The sequence below is a fragment of the Mus musculus genome, chromosome 4 (genome assembly GCF_000001635.26).
Source record: "Mus musculus strain C57BL/6J chromosome 4, GRCm38.p6 C57BL/6J".
In the NCBI taxonomy this organism is placed as follows: domain Eukaryota; kingdom Metazoa; phylum Chordata; class Mammalia; order Rodentia; family Muridae; genus Mus; species Mus musculus.
In genome coordinates this window covers 116,266,273-116,287,101 of record NC_000070.6, presented here as the reverse complement: position 1 = coordinate 116,287,101, position 20,829 = coordinate 116,266,273, and the positions used below count along the sequence as shown (strand labels likewise).

The window sequence follows — 20,829 nt, the reverse complement described above, 5'->3', positions numbered from 1 at the left end:
TTACCTTCTAGTTCTCAAGTTCTTCTCTCACTGACGATATTTCCAGTTCCAGTAATGCACTAATACTGGTGTGTCCCCAGCACTCGGCCCCAGGCTACTCACACAAGGTGCTGATCCCGGATCTTACGCAGCTGGATCAAGTCGGGTTTGATGCTATTCATTTTTTTATCTATTTCCCGGTTGTCCAAAGCTTGTTTCTTCAAGTCCTGCTCAAGACGCAGTTTGCTATCATGAATCTCACCAAGACGTGATTTCAATTTATCATAATTCATCATAATTCTGTGAAAATACATGACACATTAAGTCTAAAATAACAACAGAAGCAGGAAGATCATGAAGCAGAAACCGGGTGCTAATGTCTTGTTGGGTTTATTTTGTTTGTGACTGTTTGTTCGACACAGGGTCTCACTGTGCTACACAGACTGGTTTTAAATTCCTGGGCTCAAGCAATCCTATGGCCTATCCTCCAGAACAGCTGAGCTTATACAGATATATGTCATTACTCCCAGCTAGTACTGTAAGAGCAGGTCTACAGTAGCTGTAAGCATTGGGCTATATCAGGAAAAATAAGCCACCATGTCTATTCTTAGTGAGTTTGCAATTCAGTGGGCATATGTTGTATTGGGATCAGGACCAAACAATGTATGAACACTAACAAAACATTCCTAAACAGTATGAGGTATTAGGAAGACTTTTCCGTAAAAGGTTATATCTAACCTACGTCCTACAGAATGGACAAGAATTAAGAATTTACACAGATAAAACTTAGAAGAGATGCCATTTGGTACCATTAGTGTGAATAGCCAGCTTTCCATATAACACTTGCAGCTTGAGGGAATAAAAACAAACAAGGCAGAAAAGCATCACTAAGGAGCAGTCTGCTTCAGTCTTGCATACACTCACCGCTCGATCTCCTTCTCATTCCCCTCTCTGCGAAAGCGCTCGATATAGTCTTTACTGTGTTGTTCTTGGGTATGACACTGCTCCTCAAATATTTTAATTGTTTCATTAAAGGCTTCAATGGCAGTCCTCTTCATTTGTATTTCCTACAGGAGGAAACAGGAACAATATACACACTTACGGGCTTAACTCTGGTTCAGTGTACTTCTTGGAAAGGTAATGATTGCGCAGAAACTTCCAGAAAGAATAGTGCCAATTCCCACAGGCCAAGCATAATGAAACCACCACAGATGGCTATCCTGAATACTCATAGTTCTATACAGTTCCACTGGTAGGATAGTTAGTTTTTCAACTAACTCATATTTACTAATTTCAATGAATAGTTATTAAGAACACACTACACGGGAAGTACTTCCTGGTAGATGATGAGAATTTGTGAAACTGAAGCCTCTCCCCCAAAACATGGATGACTCTGAATACCTGAGCCTCCGGCCTCTGGCTTCCAAGGGCTGAGGTACAGGCATTTGTCACTATGCCTGGCCAATACATTCAATTTATTAAATAAAGATGCCATCTAGGCCTTACTGAGATGATGACATATGTCTGAGCAGAGTAGAAGGATGTAAGAGTAAGGTTAGCCAGGTTTTTAAAAAGGTTTTGAGGCAAACAGTAAGCCAATGCAAACGCTGCACGGTAGAAATCAGGTGTCGTAAAGTCAAGAACCGTAAAGCTAGGGAGAACACAGTACAATGAACTGTTCTGAGAAGTAATGTCCAGGCCACGAAGATAGCTCTGTGAGAAAAAGCATCTGACACCAAGCTTGATGACCTGAGTGTGGTCCCGGGATTCACATGATAAAAGAAGTGAAGCAAGTCCTGAAAGCTGTCCTCTGACCTCCACATATGCTACAGTACACACAAACACACACACACACACACACACACACACAAATAAATAAATAAACATGTAATTTAAAACAACAACAACAACAACACTAAGCCAGGTGGTGGCGGCACATACTTTGATCCCAGTGCTAGGGAGGCAGAGGCAGGTGGACCTGAGTTCGAGGCCAGCCTGTTCTGCAGAGTGAGTTCCAGGACAGCCAAGGATATACAGAGAAACCCCGTCTTGGAAAAAGATTATTAATGAAATAAGGTTAGAGTCAGGCATAGTGACACATATTTACAATATTAATATTGAAGAGGTGAAGGCAGGAGGATGAGGAATTCAGGCTTGAGTTCAAGATGAGCCTATGTTATAGTGGACCATAAAAATAACTTTTTAAAAGGGGGCATATGTGTAACCACACTCCTTTCCCGCCCACCCCCCATTTAGAGAACCCTGACTAGTATAGAGTTTGGGGATTGTGTTATCGGTTTTGTTTTGTTTTCTTTGTTCTTTAATGCTCCTTAAAGAGAGAGAGAAAAAAAAAAAGGAGTAAGTCTGTGGCAATAGCTCAATCAGCAAAGTACCTGACACACATGAAGACCTGAATTTGATTCCCAGAATCCACATATAAAAGGCAGGCACAGGGAGCTGGAGAGATGGCTCAATGGTTAAGAGCACTGACTGCTCTTCCAGAGGTCCTGAGTTCAATTCCCAGCACCCACATGGTGGCTCACAACCAACTATAATGGGATCTGACGCCCTCTTCTGGCCTGCAGGTGTACAAGCAGGCGGAACTCTGTAATAAGTAAATCTTATTGGTGCAGGAATAAAAACCCTAACTAAGACAGTCAGGTTCTCTAAGATGGGAGTCTGAACCCAAAAGATCTGGCCTCTCAGATATTTGTGCTGCTGTGTGCCTTTATGTATATGTGTATTTAATATTAGTATGTTATTTCAATTTTTAGGACCGTTTATTTCATTTTTTCATACATTACATCCTATCCTCTGTATGGGTGAGACAAATGAGACTTACCCCCAAGTGCTGCTATTCTGTTTTCAGACTCCATTTTGATCATAAGGTAAAATTAAGGTCAAGTTCCCAGGCTCTCGGGGCGCTAGGGCTTTCCAGGTGGCTAGCCAACTTCTTTCTCATTCTTCTTTTGTGCCCCAAAACACAGTGAGTGTTCTTAACCAGGACAAGAACAAATGATTCTGATTGATGAAAAGTTGTAACTGTACCTTGGCATAGATACTGTCTTAGTTTGGGTTTCACTGATGTGAAGAGACACCATGACCAAGGCAACTCTTATAAAGGCAAACATTTAATTGGGGCTGGTTTAGTTTCAGAGGTTTAGTCCATTAGCGCCATGACAGAAAACATGGCAGCATGCAGGCAGACTTGGTGCTGGAGGAGCCAAGAGTTATACACCTTGACCCCAAGGCAGCCAGGAGGAGATTATCTTCTGAACTGGACAGAACCCGGAGCATACACAGGAAACCTTAGAGCCCGCCAACATCACAGTGCCACATTTCCTCCAACAAGGTCACACCTTCTCCAATAAGGCCACACCTTCTAATAGTGCCCCTCCCTATGACCAAGCATTCAAAGACATGAGTCTATGGAGGCCAAACCTATTCAAACCACCACAGATGCCTATGGGCTTTATTATTTTTCTGCTTCACTAAGGTGAATGTTCAAAGACATAGTCAGCTCTCAAATATATGCTGTTGTCCCTGGTTCAGTTTTTGCTACCTAATTCAAATAAAGATCTTGCTTTGCTGGACTCTTGTGACTGCTTGGGTTGTTTTGGATTTTCAGATCCCAATACCTCCACTCTTCCCAGCTCCCCCCTCAAATCTCCCCTTTCCTCAAGATCTTCTCCTCAGTTTCCCTTCACAAGAAGAGCAGGCCTCCTAGGACTATCAGCTGGACATGGCATAACTTACAACAGGACTGGCCTCCATGTAGGCATGATGTTCTTATACACTGTGTCAAGTGTATACTTGTGTTGTTCAAATGCTGAGTCCTCTGCCCTCATATAGCTGGGCTCAACTCTGACTAGAATCATACCTTAAGATAGCCCATTTATTTTAAACTACATTCTACCACGTGGCTGGTTACCTGTGCTCAGGTACCATGAGTCCATCTCCCCTGGGCTCTCTCCCAGAATTCTTTCTCTCAACCCTATGTCCTGCCTAAGACTTAGGCTATAGGCTTTTTAATTGACAGGTGATGTACCCATACAATATAGAAGACATTCTCTCTATACCTAAACCCTTATATTAAGGCTGGACAAGACAATGTGGTAGGAGGAAACAGGTCCCAAAAGCAGGCAAAAGAGTCCTACTATTAGGAGTCCCACAGAATGCCAAGCTGTATAAACATAACATATATGCAAAGGGCCTCACTCAGACCCATACAGGATCTGTGACCCTATGAGCCCTGCTTAGTTGATTCTGTGAGCCATGTTCTCATGGTGTCCTCGACCCCTCTGGCTCCGATGAGAGTGATCCTAGCAAAGACTCCTAGTAATGGGGACACAGAGACTGAACTGGCTGTCTTTTATAACCAGGCAAGGCTCCTAGCAGTGGGACTGGGACACCAACCCAGATACAAAACTGCCGACCTATAATTGTCCAGCATATAAGATGTGCTGGGGTAATGGTGGCACAGGACTTGCGGGAACGGCCAACCAATCACTGGTCCAACTTGAGGCCCACACCATGGGAGGGAACCCACACCTGATATTCCCCAGACAGACGGGAACCAGAGGCTGGACAGCTTAGAGACCCAGGATAGAACCAAACACACACTGGCAAAAAAAAAAAAACTCAGATCCTAGCCCAACTGTCATCAGAGAGGCTTTACCCAGGAACTGAAGGGAGCAGATGCAGAGACCCACAGCCAAACACTAGGTGGAGCAAGGGGAACCCCACAGAAGAGGGGAGGAAGGACTAAAGGAGCATCAAGGACACTTGTTTATTTTTATGTGTGTTTTTGCCCAAATAAATCATGTATCATGTGTGTGCTTGGTGTCTGCACCTTTATTTCAAGTTTCATTGTCTTCTATTCCTTTAGCACAATGAGCCTCGTTATTGAGAGATTTATAGACTGACTCCATTCAAGTGGTCAATAGTACATGGATAGTGAAACAGCCACTCATAATATCAGGCTTTATAGTTAGTAAATTAGGGGATTTTCTTCCAGGGCTTGAGATCAAAACCAGGAAGCTACAAATGCTGAATTTGTTCTTGATTTTTGGAAACACTTGTTCTATCAGTGACCTATACACCTAGAGCTGCCTCTTTTATTTTATATGATGTGAAAAGAAAATGAATAAAAGAATCATAGGGCTAGAGAGATAGCTCAGTGGTTAAGAGCACTGATTGCTCTTCCAGAGGTCCTGAGTTCAATTCCCATCAACTACATGGTGGCTCACAACTATCTGTAATGGGATCCCATGCCCTCTTCTGGTGTGTCTGAAAACAGCTACAGTGCACTCACATATATATAAGATAAATAAATAAATCTTTTTAAAAAATCATTATAGGCATAAAACATACATAAATATAATCTTGGATAATATATAGCAAACTATAGGATTAGGGCATGCTGGCATAAGTTTTAGTATTAGCCCTTGTACTTGAGAGGTAGAGGCATGAGTTCAAGGTTAGCCTGGTCTACATAGTGATTTCCAGACTATCCAGAGCTATATAATGAGAGATCATCTCAACAAAAGAAGGGAGCAGGCAGGGACAGAGATGCATAAGAGTAGTGTTTATGTAATATCACTAAGATTTTTTTAGCTGTAAATTAACCCAATTATATACCTAATAGGCATAATAAAGAACACTCCACACAGCAAGAATAGAATATAGGTAATTCTTAAATAAAAATATTATATTCCAAATATTATATCCAAAATATATCACATTAGACCACAAAACAAGTTTTAGTATGTTTTAACTTACTTTTTCAGATTGATTGATTGATTGATTGATTGATTGATTGATTTTGGTTTTTCGGTAGCTCTGGCTGTCCTGGAACTCACTTTGTAGACCAAGCTGGCCTCGAACTCAGAAATCCACCTGCCTCTGCGATTTATTTAATTTTATGTGTATGAGTGGCATGCATGTGTGCATGTACATCACACGTGTGCCCAGTGCCACAAACTCTAGGTCAGGAGAAGGCATCAGATTCCCTGGCAGTATAGTTAAAAATCATTGTGAACCACCATTGAGTGTTGGGAACCAAACCCAAATGCTTTGCAAGAACCAGTGTCCTTACTGGCTGCAGTGGTACATGCTTTTAATCCCAGCACTCTGGAGGCAGAGGCAGGCTGGCCTGATCTACAGAGCGACTTCCAGGACAGTCAGGGCTACACAGAGAAAAATGGTCTCAAAACAAAACACAACAACAAAAACAACAAGTATTCTTAAATGCTGAGCCATCTCTCTAGCCTCAGGTGTTAATAAATTGTAAGACTACAATCATACAGAGGACTTTTTCTGATCCACAACGAGAAGGAAGTAGAAATCATAGAAGAAAAGCTAGAAAAGTCAGAGATTTACAAAAATTAAATGTCATGATCTGAAACAATTAATGGTTCAAAAAATAAACAACAAAGGCCAGGCATGGTGGTGTATATATGCCTTATCCCAGAAGCCTTGTGAGCTGGTGGCAGACAGATCTCTGTGAGCTCCAGGCTGCTGTTATCACAGTGAAGTTCCAGGTTAGCCAGGGCTACCTAGTGACACTCACCTCATAGAATAATGTAAAATAAATAAAGAAATGACAATCGAAATTAGAAAATGCCTTGTGATACATGAGACCTAGGCACTCCATAAGAACACTTACAGGACACAACAAAAGCAGCTATCCACGGTATTTATAGATGCAAACACCTACGGTTAAAAACAGTAGAGGTATCAGAGTAATTGTGGCTACGTAGAATGAGTTGGGTAGAGTACCTTCTGCTTCTATTTTGTAGAATAGTTTGTGCAGAACTGGGATTAGATCTTCTTTGAAGGTCTGATAGAACTCTGCACTAAACCCATCTGGTCCTGGGCTTTTTTTGGTTGGGAGACTATTAATGACTGCTTCTATTTCTTTAGGAGATATAGGACTGTTTAGATCATTAACCTTATCTTGATTTAACTTTGGTACCTGGTATCTGTCTAGAAACTTGTCCATTTCATCCAGGTTTTCCAGTTTTGTTGAGTATAGCCTTTTGTAGAAGAATCTGATGTTGTTTTGGATTTCTTCAGGATCTGTTGTTATGTTTCCCTTTTCATTTCTGATTTTGTTAATTAGGATACTTTCCCTGTGCCCTCTAGTGAGTCTGGCTAAGGGTTTATCTATCTTGTTGATTATTCAAAGAACCAGCTCCTCGTTTGGTTGATTCTTTGAATAGTTCTTCTTGTTTCCATTTGGTTGATTTCACCCCTGAGTTTGATTATTTCCCGCCTTCTACTCCTCTTGGGTGAATTTGCTTCCTTCTGTTCTAGAGCTTTTAGGTGTGTTGTCAAGCTACTAATGTGTGCTCTCTCTAGTTTCTTTTCGGAGGCACTCAGAGCTATGAGTTTTCCTCTTAGAAATGCTTTCATTGTGTCCCATAAGTTTGGGTATGTTGTGGCTTCATTTTCATTAAACTCCAAAAAGTCCTTAATTTCTTTCTTTATTCCTTCCTTGACCAAGGTATCATTGAGAAGAGTGTTGTTCAGTTTCCACGTGAATGTTGGCTTTCTATTATTTATTTTGTTATTGAAGATCAGCCTTAGTCCATGTGATCTGATAGGATGCATGGGACAATTTCAATATTTTTGTATATGTTGGGGCTTGTTTTGTGACCAATTATGTGGTCAATTTTGGAGAAGGTACCATGAGGTGCTGAGAAGAAGGTATATCCTTTTGTTTTAGGATAAAATGTTCTGTAGATATCTGTTAAGTCCATTTGTTTCATCACTTCTGTTAGTTTCAGTGTGTCCCTGTTTAGTTTCTGTTTCCATGATCTGTCCATTGGTGAAAGTGGTGTGTTGAAGTCTCCCACTATTATTGTGTGAGGTGCAATGTGTGCTTTGAGCTTTACTAAAGTTTCTTTAATGAATGTGGCTGCCCTTGTATTTGGAGCATAGATATTCAGAATTGAGAGTTCCTCTTGGAGGATTTTACCTTTGATGAGTATGAAGTGCCCCTCCTTGTCTTTTTTGATTACTTTGGGTTGGAAGTCGATTTTGTTAGATATTAGAATGGCTACTCCAGCTTGTTTCTTCATACCATTTGCTTGGAAAATTGTTTTCCAGCCTTTCATTCTGAGGTAGTGTCTATCTTTTTCTCTGAGATGAGTTTCCTGTAAGCAGCAAAATGTTGGGTCTTGTTTGTGTAGCCAGTTTGTTAGTCTATGTCTTTTTATTGGGGAATTGAGTCCATTGATATTAAGAGATATTAAGGAAAAGTAATTGTTGCTTCCTGTTATTTTTGTTGTTAAAGTTGGCATTCTGTTCTTGTGGCTGTCTTCTTTTAGGTTTGTTGAGGGATTACCTTCTTTTTTCTAGGGCATGGTTCCCATCCTTGTATTGGTTTTTTTTCTGTTATTATCCTTTGAAGGGCTGGATTTGTGGAGAGATAATGCGTGAATTTGGTTTTGTCGTGGAATACTTTGGTTTCTCCATCTATGGCAATTGAGAGTTTGGCTGGGTATAGTAGCCTGGGCTGGAATTTGTGTTCTCTTAGTGTCTGTATAACATCTGTCCAGGCTCTTCTGGCTTTCATAGTCTCTGGTGAAAAATCTGGTGTAATTCTGATAGGCTTGCCTTTATACGTTACTTGACCTTTTTCCCTTACTGCTTTTAGTATTCTATCTTTATTTAGTGCATTTGTTGTTCTGATTATTATGTGTAGGGAGGAATTTCTTTTCTGATCCAGTCTATTTGGAGTTCTGTAGGCTTCTTGTATGTTCATGGGCATCTCTTTCTTTAGGTATGGGAAGTTTTCTTCTAAAATTTTGTTGAAGATATTTGCTGATCCTTTGAGTTGAAAATCTTCATTCTCATCCACTCCTATTATCCGTAGGTTTGGTCTTCTCATTGTGTCCTGGATTTCCTGGATGTTTTGAGTTAGGATCTTTTTGCATTTTCCATTTTCTTTGATTGTTGTGCCGATGTTCTCTATGGAATCTTCTGCACCTGAGATTCTCTCTTCTATCTCTTGTATTCTGTTGCTGATGCTCGCATCTATGGTTCCAGATTTCTTTCCTAGGGTTTCTATCTCCAGCATTGCCTCACTTTGGGTTTTCTTTATTGTGTCTACTTCCCTTTTTAGGTCATGGATGGTTTTATTCAATTCCATCACCTGTTTGGTTGTGTTTTCCTGCAATTCTTTAAGGGATTTTTGTGCTTCCTCTTTAATGTCCCAACAAAGATAGAGAACTTCAGACCAATTTCCCTTATGAATATCGATGCAAAAATCCTCAATAAAGTTCTTGCTAACCGAATCCAAGAACACATCACAACAATCATCCATCCTGACCAAGTAGGTTTCATCCCAGGGATGCAGGGATGGTTCGATATACAGAAATCCATCAACATAATCCAGTATATAAACAAACTCAAAGACAAAAACCACATGATCATCTCGTTAGATGCTGAGAAAGCGTTTGACAAAATCCAACACCCATTCATGATAAAAGTCTTGGAAAGATCAGGAATTCAAGGCCCATACCTAAACATGATAAAAGCAATCTACAGCAAACCAGTAGCCAACATCAAAGTAAACGGTGAGAAGCTGGAAGCAATCCCACTAAAATCAGGGACTAGACAAGGCTGTCCACTCTCTCCCTACCTATTTAACATTGTACTTGAAGTCCTTGCCAGAGCAATTAGACAACAAAAGGAGATCAAGGGGATACAAATTGGAAAGGAAGAAGTCAAAATATCACTTTTTGCAGATGATATGATAGTATATATAAGTGACCCTAAAAATTCCACCAGAGAACTCCTAAGCCTGATAAACAGCTTCAGTCAAGTAGCTGGATATAAAATTAACTCAAACAAGTCAATGGCCTTTCTGTACACAAAGGATAAACAGGCTGAGAAAGAAATTAGGGAAACAACACCCTTCTCAATAGTCACAAATAATATAAAATACCTTGGTGTGACTCTAACTAAGGAAGTGAAAGATCTGTATGATAAGACCTTCAAGTCTCTGAAGAAAGAAATTAAAGAAGATCTCAGAAGATGGAAAGATCTCCCATGCTCATGGATTGGCAGGATCAATATAGTAAAAATGGCTATCTTGCCAAAAGCAATCTACAGATTCAATGCAATCCCCATCAAAATTCCAACTCAATTCTTCAACGAATTAGAAAGGGCAATTGGCAGATTCATCTGGAATAACAAAAAACCTAGGATAGCAAAAACTCTTCTCAAGGATAAAAGAACCTCTGGTGGAATCACCATGCCTGACCTAAAGCTGTACTACAGAGCAATTGTGATAAAAACTGCATGGTACTGGTATAGTGACAGACAAGTAGACCAATGGAACAGAATTGAAGACCCAGAGATGAACCCACACACCTATGGTCACTTGATCTTTGACAAGGGAGCTAAAACCATCCAGTGGAAAAAAGACAGCATTTTCAACAAATGGTGCTGGCACAACTGGCGGTTATCATGTAGAAGAATGCGAATTGATCCATTTCTATCTCCTTGTACTAAGGTCAAATCTAAGTGGATTAAGGAACTCCACATAAAACCAGAGACACTGAAACTTATAGAGGAGAAAGTAGGGAAAAGCCTCAAAGATATGGGTACAGGGGAAAAATTCCTGAATAGAACAGCAATGGCTTGTGCTGTAAGATCAAGAATCGATAAATGGGACCTCATAAAATTGCAAAGCTTCTGCAAAGCAAAAGACACCGTCAATAAGACAAAAAGACCACCAACAGATTGGGAAAGGATCTTTACCTATCCCAAATCAGATAGGGGACTAATATCCAATATATATAAAGAACTCAAGAAGGTGGACTCCAGAAAAATCAAATAACCCCATTAAAAAATGGGGCTCAGAGCTGAACAAAGAATTCTCACCTGAGGAATACCGAATGGCAGAGAAGCACCTGAAAAAATGTTCAACATCCTTAATCATCAGGGAAATGCAAATCAAAACAACCCTGAGATTCCACCTCACACCAGTCAGAATGGCTAAGGTCAAAAATTCAGGTGACAGCAGATGCTGGCGAGGATGTGGAGAAAGAGGAACACTCCTCCATTATTGGTGGGATTGCAAGCTTGTACAACCACTCTGGAAATCAGTCTGGCGGTTCCTCAGAAAATTGGACATAGTACTACTGGAGGATCCCGCGATACCTCTCCTGGGCATATATCCAGAAGATGTCCCAACCGGTAAGAAGGACACATGCTCCACTATGTTCATAGCAGCCTTATTTATAATAGCCAGAAGCTTGAAAGAACCCAGATGTTTTTCAACAGAGGAATGGATACAGAAAATGTGGTACATTTACACAATGGAGTACTACTCAGCTATTAAAAAGAACGAATTTATGAAATTCCTAGGCAAATGGATGGACCTGGAGGGCATCATCCTGAGTGAGGTAACCCAATCACAAAGGAACTCACACAATATGTACTCACTGATAAGTGGCTATTAGCCCAGAAACTTAGGATACCCAAGATATAAGATACAATTTGCTAAACGCATGAAACTCAAGAAGAACGAAGACCAAAGTGTGGACACTTTGCCCCTTCTTAGAAATGGGAACAAAACACCCATGGAAGGAGTTACAGAGACAAAATTTGGAGCTGTGATGAAATGATGGACCATCTAGTGATTGCCATATCCAGGGATCCATCCCATAATCAGCTTCCAAACGCTGACACCATTGCATACACTAGCAAGATTTTGCTGAAAGGACCCAGATATAGCTGTCTCTTGTGAGACTATGCCAGGGCCTAGCAAACACAGAAGTGGATGATCACAGTCAGCTATTGGATGGGTCACACGTCCCCCAATGGAGGAGCTAGACAAAGTACCCAAGGAGCTAAAGGGAACTGCAACCCTATAGATGGAACAACAATATGAACTAACCAGTACCCTGGAGCTCTTGTCTCTAGCTGCATATGTATCAAAAGATGGCCTAGTTGGCCATCACTGCAAAGAGAGGCCCATTGGACTTGCAAACTTTCTTTTTTTTTTTTTTAAAGATTTATTTATTTATTACATGTAAGTACACTGTAGCTATCAGATACTCCAGAAGAGGGAGTCAGATCTCATTATGGATGGTTGTAAGCCACCATGTGGTTGCTGGGATTTGAACTTCGGACTTTCGGAAGAGCAGTCGGGTGCTCTTACCCACTGAGCCATCTCACCAGCCCCACTTGCAAACTTTCTATGCCCCAGTACAGGGGAACGCCAGGGCCAAAAAGGGGGAGTGGGTGGGTAGGGGATTGTGGGGGTGGGTATGGGGGACTTTTGGGATAGCATTGGAAATGTAAACGAGGAAAATACCTAATTTAAAAAAAAAATGAAAAAAAAAAAAAAACCAGTAGTGATCTACAGAGTGTGTTCCAGAAAAAACAAGGCTATATAGAGAAACCACATCTCCAAAAATCAAAAACAAAAACAAGACAGACGGTTGGTAGAGAGGGATAGTAAGTAGTTCAAAGGTTCACTGGTGTGGTGGTCAGTTCTGTTAGCGGACACAGGGTAGGGCCTTCTCAGAGGAAAAAACCTTGTTGAGAACAGCCTGTACCAGGCTGGCCTGTAGGAAGGTCTAAGGGCCATTTTCTGGATTAATAACTGGTACAGGAGAGCCTAGCCTGCTGTGGGAGGTACCACCTCAGAGCAGGTGTTCCTGGCTTGAATTAAACAGGCTGAGCAAGCCATGGGGAGCATGCCAGTAAGCAGCATTCTTCTATGGTGTCTGCTTCAGTTCCTGCTCTGAGTTTCCCTCCTGATAGAATACAACTCTAAGATGAAAAATCACCCAAAGAAGGGTCTTTCCCATGTTGCTTTTGGTCACATTCTTTTTCTCAGCAATAAGAAAACTGACAGTGGTATGGTAAGAAGGCCCTGGGACTCAGACCTCGAGAATCCACAAAGTTGTCCTCTGACCTGCAGAAGTGTGCAGTGACACTAGTATCCTCATACGTACTACTAATAAGTTATTTTCTAAAGAGATATGTGCTCTCATATCAACTATATAACTGGATAACATAAGTAACTAAGAAAAAAAAGAAAAAAAGCAAATGAAATACAAAGCTAGCAGTAAAAAGGAAGCAATAAAGATGAGAAGAGAAAGCCAACATTGAGAGCTAGTGATGTCATCATCAGACCTGTCAGACCAGCACTCCAGGTACAGGCAAAAGGGCCAGGAAGACACTGGGCTAAATGAGACTGAGTCGCAAAGAAACAAAAACAAAAGGAAAGGGAAGAAGAGTGAGAACATGAGATAGGAAGGCAGGGGAAATCAACAAAATCGAAACTGTTCTTTAAAAAGATCAATAGAATCAACAAAACTTTTGTTTAAAGTAAACCCAAAGACAGGATGATACTACCAGGTTTATGAAAATAAATGAGAAGCCACTTAAAGCAGAAAACCTCAGGCTGGGAGATGGCTCAGTGGGGACGAGCATTTATTGTTTTAGCAGAGGACGCACATTTAAATGGTTTAAATTTATTTAAATAAAATAAATGGTTTTTGTCGTAAAAAATCACAAAACCAGCTGGGCAAGGTGACACACACCTTTAATCCCAGCACTCAGGAGGCAGAGGCAGGCAGATCTCTGAACTTAAGGCCAGCCTGGTTAAGGTCTACAGAGCAAGTTCCAAGATTGCCAGGGCTACACAGAGAAACCCTGGGCAGGGAGGAGGGCTTCTTTTCTTATTAGAAACATGGTGGTGGTGGCTCATGGTAGACACAGAGAGCATGAAACAGAAAGACCTGAGAATCATGCTGACAGAGGAGCTGCTGACACAGCCTTGTACTGCCCATATGGACAAAAATTATTTTCTATCTCAGGGATTTGTCATTTTGCTAATTTTATCATTTATAATATTACCTAATTTTGACAAAGTTTTTTGGAGACAGGTCCCCATGTACCCCAGGTTAGCTCCCAACAGCTACACAGCTGAGGGTGACCTTGAATTTCTGATGTTCCTGCTTCTAACTCTCCAGTACCAGGGATTAAAGGCTTGTACCACCACACCCAGTTTAATATGATGCAAGGATCAAACCTAGGACTTTGTGAATGACAGGAAGCAATCTGCACTCTACCAGTCAAGCCCCATTCCTGACCCCCTGAGTTAACACTGACAGACAGCAGACGATCCAGCCAACTGTTCAACATCTGCCAACCATGATCCTGCAAAGATCATCTGGAGCAAGCTCCCTCGAGCTTCCTTTTCTTCCTAAAGGCAGGGTCTCCCTCACCTGTGATGTCCTTGTGTACTCTTCATACAGCCTGTCATACTCTTTGCTCTTCTCCTGATACTGAGAGTGGAACTCCTGCAGATTTTTACCTACTGCATCAATGTTATCTTCTTTTACCAACTGATCCTACACAGACAGAAGAAAATAAAAATGAAGCAATGTTATTAATTCTGACATGTTTTTCCAGGTCTATTTACATTTAAATTATATTTCAACTTTAGAAGTCCTGTTTGGATAGCAAGCACCCAAAAAATGCTTTGATTTTATAAAGATTTTGTTTCGTTTTGTTTCTTGAGCTAGGGTCTTAGTATGTAGACCAGGCTGGCCTGAAACTCATAGTGATCCTCTGCCTCACTAGTGCTGGGACTGACGGCGTGCACCATCCACCCAGCAAGAAAAACAAGTGTTTTAATTAACACTAAGATCAGATTTTCAGTCAGATAAAAATAACATTATAAAAATTAAGAAAGCCGGCAGTGGTCGTACATGCCTTTAATCCCAGTACTTGGGAGGCAGAGGCAGGCGGATTTCTGAGTTCAAGGCCAGCCTGGTCTACAAAGTGAGTTCCAGGACAGCCAGGGCTACACAGAGAAACCCTGTCTCGAAAAATCCAAAAGAAAGAAAGAAAGAAAGAAAGAAAGAAAGAAAGAAAGAAAGAAAGAAAGAAAGAAAGAAAGAAAGAAAGAAAGAAAGAGGGAGGGAGGGAGGGAGGGAGGGAGGGAGGGAGGGAGGGAGGGAGGGAGGGAGGGGAGAGAGAGAGAGAGAGAGAGAGAGATGGGGCTAGAGAGATGGCTCAGTGCTTAAGGGCACTGGCTGCTCTTCTAGAGAACCTAGGTTTGATCTCCAGCACCCATGTGATAGCTAGCAACCATCTGTAACTCCAGTTCCAGGAAATCCAATGCCCTCTTCTGGCCTCAGTGGGCACCAGGCACATATATGCACACAGACAAAATACCAGGCAGTCAAAACATTCATACACATGAAGCAAAATATAATAACTTTTTTTAAAAAGAGAGAAAGAACTAGGCCTGGAGGAACTGTAGAGATGGCCCCGTGGTGGAGAGTACTTGCTGCTCTTTCAGAGCAGCCCAGTCCATTGCCAGCACGCACATCCAGCAATCTACAGCTGTCTGTAACTCCAGCTCCACACAATGTAACGTCATGTCTTCTGGCCTTTCAGACACTCGCACACGCACACACTAGCACACATACATAAAACTTTTAAATTAAAAAAAAGAAAGAAAGAAGGAAATAGGGCTGGAGAGATGCCTCAGTCGGTAAGTGCTTGTTGCATGAACATGAAGATTTGAATAATGTGAGGTTTGGTGGCACATGCTTGAATCCCACTGCTAGGGAGGCAGAAATCGGTGGATTCCTCGGTCATCCGGCATAGGCTAATCAGTAAACCCCAGGTTCCAATAAGACCGACTCACTACACAAAGGTGAATGGTTCTGAGGACTAACTCCTGAGATGATCTCTGGGCTCACATACACCCCACTCCCAAAAGGTGAGGTGTGATAGCAAAAGCCTAGAATCCCAGAACTCAGGAGACTGGGGCAGGAAGATCATAGTTCAAGGTCACTGTCAGTTACATAGTGATCTCAAAGCCAGCACACATACATGAAACCCTATTTCAAAAAACAAAACCAAAAAAACTAAATTAATGTAGTTAAAATATTACTTAAGAACTACATCTTATTATTTTCTTTTCTTTTTGAGATAGGGTCTCACATAGCCCTGGCTAGCCTGAAACTCACAGAAACCTACCTGTTTCTGCTGGGATTAAAGGCATGCCCCACCACACTCAGGATTAATTAGGTCAATAAATATAAACCAATAAGCCTAATAGAATAAAATTATATGAACTAATCCCACAAGAACCCCTATGGTCGTACCTGTTGGAATCTGGATACTGGGTACGTCAGCTTCACGTCGAGTTTGGGATTGTACTGAGCGAGAGACTCGTGGTGGTAGTGGTTAATAAGCTCCACCACAGAAGTAAACGTCAGGGGCTCAGAGAAGCCATATTTACCATCCCGATGATAGATCTTTATTAATTTATTATTTCCTCCCTTCCTGTGAACAATAAAACAGTAATTGTAGCATTGTCCCCAAAGTCCTATTGAAACACTAACTTCATATGAAGATATAAAAACTTAGTTCACATCAAATAAATGTGTTATTTTGCTAATAAGCAGAAGTGGTAAAACAGCACATATAATTATGTGTGTAAAACTATATATTATTTTATATTATTTTCTTACCTTTCTTTTTATTTCGCTTTGCTTTGTTCTGTTTTGTTTAGTGTTTTTATGACAACATCTCTGTGTAGCCATGGCTGTCTTAGAACTTGCTTTGTGGAACAGACTGATCTTGAACAGCTGAGATCCTCCTGCCTCTGCCTCCAATCACAGGGCCATCATACCTGGACTACTTCTTTTTCTGTTTTGTTTTCAGGTTTTGTTTTTTGTTTTGTTTTTTCTTCTCCTACTTCTTTGTCCATAAAATACCTTAGTTATTAAAAATCAACACATCTGGGATGGGTATGGTTGTGTAACATCTTTATTCTCAGGCAGAGGCAAGAGAATCTTTGTGTGTTTAAGGCTACCCTGGTCTACATAAGGAGTTCCAGAAAAGCCAGGGCTACATAGAGACTGACCCTGTCTCAAAACAAAATACCCAAATCTATGTAACAGTCAATATCAAGAAACTTAGCCTAAAATACTACTTAAAAATAACAAAAAAAAAACCCTAAAATGTAAATAAATTGATTATTTTTTATTTTTTTATTTGTCATGGAGAATAGAGGCAATTTCTGTCTTTGAGCAGAAGCAGAAGCCATCTCTATATAAACATTTTTCTCAGTATTCCCAATACACTCAAGGTTCATATTACAGATATAATTCGGTGCTTAAGTACCTCAGACCATCTTTATTTACTAAGTTAAATCCAAACAATCCCTTAAAGACCCTTTCTAAGACAAGTATGGTAGTACATGCCGCAAACCTGGGACTCTAAAGGAGAATCACAGTGTGAGCCCTGTGTATCTGGGCTACAAGGCCCTTCCCCAGAAAAGAAAATCAATGAGAAGAAAAGAAGGGGAAATAGGGAAGAAGAAAAAAGGAATTTATAACTAAAATTAAAATGGCAATGTTTTATAAGCCCCATAAAGCAGTATCTAAGCCCATACCAGGTTGATTATCCTATAACAGCAAAATCCTGTGCTGTTCCCACTCAGGTTTTCTAACAGCACCATGATGTGGGGGAGGGGTTATATGCCTTATACTGTGCATTTGTAACACATGACAGATGATCCACTGGGACTTGTGAAAGGCTAAGTAACTCAGGCCTGAATCTATAGACTGGTTAAAATTCTAATTATACAGGGCTTAGGTCAGTATTTAGATGGGTGATGAACTAGTCATATAAAAAGCACATTACAAAGATCAACTAATGGTATGTGATTAGTATAGGTGTATACACACACACACACACACACACACATATATAGACAATAAATCCAAGATGGTCTGTCTCACTTAAAACTCATTCAAATTAATGCTCTGGACATCTATAGAGGGCACGAAGTCCTTGTGCTCACAGATAAGCACTAGGAAAATCAGGAAAGAGGAGTGGGTGCACACACCTGCTTTACACTGGAAGACTGGGGAAGTACATAGTTAATAACCTGGTGAGGTGGCTTGAATAAGAAAGGCTCCATAGAAAGGCTCATAGATTTGAATACTGGTCACCAGGGAGTGGCACTATTTGAAAGGATTCAGAGATATGGCCTTGTTGGAGGAAACACTTCCTCCAAGTGTGTCACTGTGGGGTGAGTTCTGAGGTTTCAGAAACCCATGCCAAGCCCAGTCTCTCTTCTTGCTGCCTTCAGATCTAGACATAGAACTGTCAAGTACTTCAATACCGTTTCTGCCTGCATGCTACCATGCTCCCTGCCATGATGACAAGTAGACTAAACCTCTGAATCTGTAAGCCAGCGCCAATTAAATGTTTCCTTTATAAGACTTGCCTTGGTCACGGTGTCTGTCCGCAGCAGTACAATACTGATGATCTCTGCTATCTGTAGGGCCAGTCTTTTTTTAAGATTTATGTATTTATGTATTTGAGTGTTCTGTCTGCATGTTCATTTGCACACCATAAAAGAATCAGATCCTATTACAGAGGGTTGTGAGCCATCATGTGGTTCCAGGACCTCTAGAAGGGCAGCCAGTGCTCTTAACCACTGAGCCATCTTGCTAGCCCCCTGTAAGTTGGGGCTTCACCCAAGTCACCAAGACTATAATGTTTGTCTATCCTGGACTCTTGCTCTCTAGATCTTGAGCACTGCTTCTCAGTCAATAAACCATCCTTATGGAAGACGTCGCCTGTACTTTACAACAGCCTGGGCAATGTCTATATTACCTTGTGGCCGGGCCAATCCTGACCCCTACAGGCTATTACATTTACCTCAGGCATTCTCCCTAGACACTTATTTTGAGCATTGTTTCTGAGTAAGCAGAACCCATCTTTATAGAAGAGGTCAATATAAGCCGGGGGTGGTGGCGCACGCCTTTAATCCCAGAGGCAGAGGCAGGCAGATTTCTGAGTTCAAGGCCAACCTGGTCTACAAAGTGAGTTCCAGGACAGCCAGGGCTATACAGAGAAACCCTGTCTCGAAAAACCAAAAAAAAACCAAAAAAACAAAAAACAAAAAACAAAACAAAACAAAAAACCCAAAACATGTCTTAAGCTTTGTTGTACACGTAGGACTGAGATAATTTTCATCGAGAAGCTTTTTTCCAAAATTGTGCTATACTTAAATATGATTAAAATAAACTACCCAAGTCAGATTCCACAATTCTGAAGCAGCACTGGCTAACTAAGTCATGTTAGTTAAGTCAGTCTTGCCTTTCTCCGGGTGTTACTCTGCTACACACCCCCACAAATGTCTACTAAATAATGGGAACTACACAAAGTGCTACGGACACAGTGGCAGAAGAAGCCAGATACAGCCCACACTCTCAAAGAACTTAAGACAGTGTATGTGCACGCCACAGCTCTGAGAAATTAAAACAGTGTATGTGCACTCCACAGCTCTGAGAACTTAAGACAGTGTATGTGCACTCCACAGCTCTGAGAACTTAAGACAGTGTATGTGCACTCCACAGCTCTGAGAACTTAAGACAGTGTATGTGCACGCCACAGCTCTGAACTTAAGACAGTGTATGTGCACGCCACAGCTCTGAGGCTTGGGGAGGAGAGGGCTACATGCTGATTGTTGGGTTGGGTTTCAGCTTTTTGAGACAAGGTTTATACTATAGTCAACATTGGCCTGAAACTCGTGGCAATCTTCTTGCCTCAGGCTAAAAGTAGAAAAAGAAGAACCATAGAGTAGGCTCATCAGGTAAGGGTCTTGTCACCCATCTTGACAACTTCAGCTCAATCCACAGAACCTACTTGGTAAGAGGAAAGAAACAGCACCCATAAGTTGCTCTCTGACCTCCACACTATGACACACATGCAGACAGACAAAGTAAATAAAGTAAAAATAAAAACAATAAAGGCTAGTGAGTAGTGGTGGTGCACTCCTTTAATCCCAGCACTTGGGAGGTAGAAACATTCAGATGTTTGTGAGTTCAAGGCCAGCCTGTTCTATATAGAAAGTTCTAGGCCAGCCACCATCCTTTAAAAAAAAAAAAAAAGAGGCCAGTGACTTGAGGGCTGAATGACCAAGAGTGAGAACAGTAAGTGCGGTAAGAGGAAATAGGAGATCATGAAACACCTTGTAGATCACAGTAAGGCTTAATTTTTAATTACGTGTGTGTGTGTGTGTATGTGTGTGTGTGTGTGCCTGTGCCTCCCGAGTGCTAGGATTAAAGGCGTGCGCCACGTTTTGTTTTTAATAGATCATTACTTACTCCTGGGAGAATGACACGTGCCACTGGTTTCCCCTTCCACTTTTACACGGGTTCTGGAAATTGAACTCAAGGCTTGCACAGCAAGTGCCTTTAACTACTGAGTCATCTCACCATCTTCATCCCATTCTCTTCCATCACAAGGTCACCAGTACTTTTATCAATCCGGCCTCTGTCCCCTTGACCCAGTCCTTCCTGCTCTTCCTGCTCCCCCTTTTTTGTGGGCTGTCCTGGCTGTGGTTTTGAGGAGGGCCTCAGGTAGCCAGGCTGCCAGTAAACTCCATTAACCAAGGATAACCCTCAGACTGTTCTGCCCCCACCTTCAGTTCTAGTCTTACAGCGCGACTGGCTTATGTCATTCTGGAGATCCAATTCAGAGGTTCATGTGTATAGGCAAGCGTGCTGCCATCTAAGCAGGAACATCAGCTTTCTTCTTTAAAAAGAAAATGAGCCGTGCATGGTGGTGCACGCCTTTAATCCCAGCACTCAGGAGGCAGAGGCAGGCGGATTTCTGAGTTCGAGGCCAGCCTGGTCTACAGAGTGCTAGGTTAGTTATGGCTACACAGTGAGAAGCTGTCTTGAAAAAAAAGAATGAAAAGCAACATCACCATCATGAAGGGGCAGGTGTCTGCGGAGATGGATCATGGATGACAATGTTTGCTGCCAAGCCCAGTGA

At 41.4% G+C, this 20,829-nt stretch overlaps 1 protein-coding gene across 8 annotated transcripts in view; it reads right to left on the bottom strand.

Annotated features, from left to right (window-relative positions):
* Pik3r3 (phosphoinositide-3-kinase regulatory subunit 3) overlaps nt 1-20,829 on the bottom strand; it is an 81,657-nt gene that overhangs the window by 15,955 nt on the left and 44,873 nt on the right. For all 8 annotated transcript variants that reach the window (XM_006502860.4, NM_001355585.1, XM_006502861.3 and 5 more), the window contains 4 exons: nt 16,134-16,314; nt 14,238-14,363; nt 904-1,046; nt 103-279 (listed from right to left, as the gene is read on the bottom strand). In XM_006502860.4, coding sequence (XP_006502923.1) covers nt 103-279; nt 904-1,046; nt 14,238-14,363; nt 16,134-16,314 — 627 coding nt within the window. The remainder of the gene's footprint in view (nt 1-102; nt 280-903; nt 1,047-14,237; nt 14,364-16,133; nt 16,315-20,829) is intronic.